This window comes from Corythoichthys intestinalis, chromosome 13 (assembly GCF_030265065.1).
Source record: "Corythoichthys intestinalis isolate RoL2023-P3 chromosome 13, ASM3026506v1, whole genome shotgun sequence".
NCBI lineage: Eukaryota > Metazoa > Chordata > Actinopteri > Syngnathiformes > Syngnathidae > Corythoichthys > Corythoichthys intestinalis.
In genome coordinates this window covers 46,031,184-46,037,323 of record NC_080407.1, presented here as the reverse complement: position 1 = coordinate 46,037,323, position 6,140 = coordinate 46,031,184, and the positions used below count along the sequence as shown (strand labels likewise).

The 6,140-nt window shown below is 45.8% G+C and overlaps 1 protein-coding gene across 1 annotated transcript; it reads left to right on the top strand.

The window, feature by feature from the left end:
- Positions 1-3,520: 3,520 nt before the first annotated feature.
- gpr185b (G protein-coupled receptor 185 b) lies at positions 3,521-5,395 on the top strand. Its single transcript, XM_057855644.1, has 2 exons — positions 3,521-3,738; positions 4,313-5,395. Exons 1-2 carry the CDS (start codon positions 3,675-3,677, stop codon positions 5,344-5,346), a joined length of 1,098 nt encoding a protein of 365 aa, XP_057711627.1. The 5' UTR covers positions 3,521-3,674; the 3' UTR covers positions 5,347-5,395.
- Positions 5,396-6,140: the final 745 nt, after the last annotated feature.

Sequence of the window (6,140 nt, the reverse complement as noted above, 5' to 3'; positions counted from 1 at the left end):
CGCCACAAGGCGAGAACAATCAAGAACGAGAAGCTCATCGGTTGCCATTGACGGCACTAGACGTCCAATTCATTTTATTTTTTAATTTTTAAACCTGTCTTGTTCAGGTGCTTGACACAGAGAATGGAAATCTGAGTGTCCGAATGGTCTGAACAGTTTTCCTGATCGATCGGGTCCGATCACATCATTTTCAAAGTATCGGAATCGGCAAAAAAAATATCGGATATGCCTTTTTTAGGTATAAATTAACGCATGCGCTGCACGACCTACTCACGCATTGTCGCGTACAATCTATAATGGCGCTGTTTTACCGATATATAGCGCTAACAGGCAGCGTTAAATGAGAGAATTTTGGCAGTCTTTGGAGCCTCTTTTTAATTGGCTAAAGCCTTAAAATCCCTCTCTCAACAATTAGAAATATCATGGGGATGAAGGAGTGGTTGATCTTTTCCTTAACACCCTAAATTACTTCCCAACGCAGAGAAGATATATCAATTGGTGCCACTACGCACGGTCATGGTTGCACTTCCCATCATGCATTTGGGCAGAACATTTAAATGGCTACAGTATCATTTACTGAAAGCTCAACAAATGCACTAGATGGCAATATTTAGTCACAATATACAAAGTCACATTTATCCTTTTAGAATTACAAGTCTTTCTATCCGTGGATCCCTCTCAAAGAAAGAATGTTAATAATGTAAATGCCATCTTGAGGATTTATTGTCATAATTAACAAATACAGTACTTATGTACTGTAAGTTGAATGTATATATTCGTCCGAGTTGTATTCATTTTTTTCTTAATGCATTGCCGAAATGTATATGATCGGGAAAAATTATCGGGAATGATTGGAATTGAATCGGAAGCAAAAAAAAAAAAAAGCAATCGGATCGGGAAATATCGGGATCTGCAGATACTCAAACTAAAACGATCGGGATCGGATTGGGAGCAAAAAAACATGATCAGAACAACCCTAGTTTTAATGTACAGTCCCTGACAAAAGTCTTGTCGCTTATCCATTTTGTAGAAACAATTGCTATTTAACCTGACTTTTAATTATTCAATTGGTTTCAGAAATGGCTCATATGAAAGCTAAGACCCTCCCAAATGATGTTGAATGTACAAAAATTAATTTGTTTCACTGAGAAAAGATTTATCATTTAATGAAGACATAAAGGTCAAATTTTGGCAAGACAAAAGTTTTGTCGCCTCCAGAAAGTAGTGTGAAAATTGAACAAAAAATGTACTTCAAATACAAAAATATGTTACATAACATAAGCGAATTAAGTAGTGGTGCTGTGAGATCCAAATGTAATATTTTATATGACTTCCATGGGCTTGAAGGACTGCATCCATGCGGTTCGGCAAGGTTTCATACAAGTCGTCAGGAACATCAAAGAAAGCAGTCTTGCATGCCTCTCAAAGTTCAACCTTCTTGGGTTTCGTCTTCCATGCTTCCTCTTTCATCCTGTTCATGTCTGGTGACTGGGCTGGCCAGTCCTGGAGGATCTTGATCTTTGCCTTGAGGAACTTTGAGGTAGAGATTGAAGTATACGATGGAGCACCATCCTGCTGCAGAATTTGTCCCTTTTTATGGTTACAAATGTAGGAGGCAACTAAGATTTGTTGATATTTCAGACTATTTATGTTGCCTTCAACCCTGCAGATCCCTCGCACACCCCCATACTGGATGTAACCCCAGATCATGATTTTGCCACCACCAAACTTCACTTTTTGTGGTAAAAGGCTCACTCATGCCGGATGGTTTACGTACTACTACTAGGCTACTATAAAAATGAAAGCATCAAGAGGGGTTTTAATACCAAATTATTTTAACTCATGTTTTATCTTTTAACTAATACAAGTCTTTATATCCATGGTTCCCTTTAACATACAAAACAACAAATTTACCCAAAACGTTTTTTCTCCCTAACACCAGGTGGCGCTGTAGCACCCTCATCACTCCACTTCCCGCGCCGCTGCTGTCTAGCGCCGTCAATGGAAGGTAAGCTAGCGTGATTTCTGCATCGCTTTCTGTTCATTTTGTGTCACCTCCTGTTTATTTTAGGTCAAGCCTAATGACCACCAACACCGTAGTTTTCGGACTATAAGTCGCTACTTTTTTCCTTCATTTTGAATCTTGTGGCTTATATTCCAGTGCGGCTTATTTGTTGATTTATTTGGGTTAATGGGTAACACTTGAGAGTGTCGTCATAAGACCTTCATAATTGTGACATGACACTATCATGGTCATTACTGAATGCTTATGACAGATGTCATTAACTCCATTTATGTCCAGCTCTAATCTTTTACATCCATTCAAAAGTGAGATAATTTGCTGGACAACTCTAAATGACATCTGTTATAAGCATTCATTAATGCTTATGACATTGTCATAATTCTGATTGTCTAATGGCAGTCTTGTGGCGTCACTGTCAAATAAAGTCTTACCAAATAATAATAATAATAATAATAATTAATGAGACAACTGGAACAGTAACTGAAGAATTAATTAGCACAGAACATGAATTTTGATTGTTATTTACATCCGTAGCGTTGCAATGCATGCTAAGAGGCATGTTGGATGACAACAGTGTTGACAGCAGGTGGCAGCAGAGGTTGACTGTCTCCCCCAAGGGAGCAATGATGGCCAAATGAAGCTTCTTGAAGCCATGAAGCTTTGCAGCCAATTGATTCAAAGCTTCATGGTGGTTCATTTGGTTTTATGACAATCCTATGATGGTACTGTCTAATAAATGTCACTAAATACCATAACTGGAAACAACTGGAACAGTAACTGAAGAAATAATTAGCACAGAACATGTATTTTGATTGTTATTTACATCTATAGCATTGTTAGGAGACATGTTGGACAACAACAACAGTGTTGACAGCAGGTGGCAGCAGAGGTTGAGTGTCTCCCCCAAGGGAGCAGTGATGGCCAAATGAAGCTTCTTGAAGCAATTAAGCTTTGCTGCCAATTGATTCAAAGCTTCATGGTGGTTCATTTTGGTCTTAAGACAGTTTTATGGCGCCACTGTTAATTAGTGTTACCAAATACCATAACTAGCAACTAATGAGACAACTGGAACAGTAACTGAAGAATTAATTAGCACAGAACATGAATTTTGATTGTTATTTACATCTATAGCACTGCAATGCATGTTAGGAGACATGTTGGACGACAACAGTGTTGACAGCAGGTGGCAGCAGAGGTTGACTGTCTTTTCGTGTAAATATCCCAAAATACAGGACAGCTGTGGTGTTTAGTCTAGTGTGGCTTCCCTATGAACAAATGTCGTTTTCATGTCAAATTTGGTGGGTGGGGCTTATAGTCAGGGGCACCTTATAGTGCAAAAACTATGGTAGGTGTTTGGCTGTAATAGTGGATTACAAGACCAAAAGTCTTGGTCTAGTCTGGATGTTGAGGAATGCTGCATTGCATCACAACCCCTGTGACCTTTCGGAAAGGTCACCCTGATGATGCAACGTTCAAATGTGCAGGCGTATTCTCAAATCCTCACCGAGACATTCCTCCGCTCCCGGCGTGACTGACGCTGACGCCGGAGGAGACTTTGGTGACGTCACGCGTGCGGAGGAGGGAGGACGTGCATGCGGCATGAGGACGGCAGCTCACTAAGCGTGCCGAGCCAGCGCCGGGGCGCGCGCCGATGACTGCCCGCCAAAGCAGGAGGAAGAAGATCGCTGCTTTCCCACGGGGACCACAACCAGCTGGTAATTTTCTCCTTTTTATTCCTCCCATCCTGACGCGCCCCCATGCATCCCACTTCGGTAGTCGCGCATCTTCTCACGCAACGCTGCAGCTGAATGAAAGGTGACTTTTATTGCTTTTTTTTTTACCGCAGTGATGTGCACCCCACAGCCGACGGGGGTGGGGTGGCGGACGGAGGGGGTGGTCTTTGTCGGCGGTGGTGACCTTCCCAGAATCAGACGGAGGGAGGGGGAGCGGGCGGGGGTCTAGCCGCTAGCCGTTTTTTCTTTCATCTTTTTTTTTTGTGAATGGAGCACCGGACGGACGTCATTTTAGCTGACGGAGCCTAAATCGTCTTTTTTGTCTGTTTGAATGCCCAGACCGCTTCATCCTCAGGAGATGATGATGAGGTCGAGGCGCTTCTAAAAATTGCACACGCACGCGCGCCGGCCCAGGACGTCATGCACCAATTTTAGCGGCGTGCTAAAAATAGCATTTGTTGATATCCGTCAGGATGACGAACGGAAGCGTTTGTGGGTACGCCGATTGTATTCCGCTTGACTAGCCGGCATCCTTCCTCTGCGCTTGCTCCCGCAGCCATGATACTGTCGCTGGCGGCAGCGGCGGTGGCCGGGAGCGGCCTGAACTCCTCCTTGGCCCCGGACCCCGCCAACTGGTCGGCGTCGGCGTGGTGGGAGGAGCCGTCCAACTCTTCTTCGGAGCCGGAGGTGCGCGCCCAGCCGGAGCCGCGTCCGTCGGAGGTGAGCCCCTGGGACGTGGCGCTGTGCGTGACGGGGACGCTCATCTCTTGTGAGAACGCGTTGGTCATCGCTGTGCTGTTCTACGCGCCGGGACCCCGGGCGCCCACCTTGGTCCTGATGGGCTCGCTAGCAGCCGCCGACCTCCTGGCCGGTTTGGGCCTCATCCTGAACTTTGTCTTCACCTACCTGGCGACCGGCTGGCCCGAACCTGCCGGTTTGCTCTCAGCCGGGCTCCTGCTCTCGGCCTTCTCGGCCTCTGTCCTCAACGTGCTGGCCATCACGGTGGACCGCTACTTGTCGCTGTACAACGCGCTGACCTACCACACGGAACGGACGCTGACCTTCACCTACGCCATGGTTGCGTCCATCTGGCTGGCGTGCGTGACGCTGGGCCTGTTGCCGGCACTGGGCTGGAACTGCCTGCGTGATCGCTCGGCGTGCAGCGTCTTCCGACCGGTGACCAAAAGCAACGCGGTGGCGCTAGCCGTGGCCTTCCTGCTGGTCTTCGCGCTCATGATGCAGCTCTACCTGCAGATCTGCAAGATCGCCTTCCGCCACGCGCAGCAGATCGCCGTGCAACACCAGTTCCCGGCCAGCTCCACCACCAAGGGCGTTTCCACGCTGTCGGCTATCTTGTGTGCCTTCGGGGCGTGCTGGCTCCCATTCGCCGCCTACTCCGCCGTGGCCGATTCCAGCTACCCGGCCGTGTACGGCTACGTGGCGGCATTGCCCGCCACCTGCTGCTCCGTCATCAACCCAGTCATTTACGCCTTTCGCCACCCGGACATCCAAAAATCGCTGTGGATGGCGTGCTGCGGTTGCGTCCCGCACGACCTCTCGCCCAGACCGCGGGCCTCCAGCGACGTGTAGCCCGGGGACGTTGGACTTCCCTCTTCTTTGAAGCACATTTCCCCGAAAAAGCTACCAGCATTTGGACCGTCTAGTCAACTTCAGCACCGAGGACAGCGCAACGAGGCCAGGGTTCCTTCCCCTCATGTCTCCAGATTATCTTTGTCAAATCGGTTGTCCAAAGTATCGATACTGAAGTGTTGTATTTGTTGACAAAGGTTTAAACACTCAGTTATTTGTATTTACACGACCACGGGTCACCAGGTATTTGTCGTCTTGGGATAAATTCGATTTGGAGGATACCATTTTGACAGCTATACAACCCCTAGCAAAAAGTATAGAATCACCAGTCTCGGACGAGAACTCACTCAGACATTTTATCATGTAGAACAAACTCGGATAAAAATCTTGAAAAAATAATGAATTAGTTCAAAAGTGTATTTTGTAAAATGTATTTTGGCGTGCGGCATTTTTTTTTGCCATGTGGCAAAATGGATATAGGCTTGTGGCATTTTTTTTTGCCGTGTGACAAAATGTATTTTGGCCTATGGCATTTTTTTGCCATGTGGCATTTTTTTCTGTATGTGGCAAAATGGATTTTGGCATGTGGCATTTTTTGCCATTTGGCATTTTTTTTGGTATGGTGCAAAATTTATTTTGGCATGTGGCATTTTTTTGGTATGTGGCAAAATTGATATTGCCATGTGGCATTTTTTTGCCTTGTGACAAAATGTATTTTGGCATGTGGCATTTTATTGGTATGTGGCAAAATTAATTTTGCCATGTGGAATTTTTTTTGCTATGTGGCAAATATT

Coding starts and splice junctions, on each gene's coding strand:
- gpr185b (XM_057855644.1), top strand. CDS start 3,675: ATGACTGCCCGCCAAAGCAGGAGGAAGAAGATCGCTGCTTTCCCACGG. Junction 3,739..4,312: donor ACGGGGACCACAACCAGCTG/GTAATTTTCTCC, acceptor TTGCTCCCGCAG/CCATGATACTGTCGCTGGCG.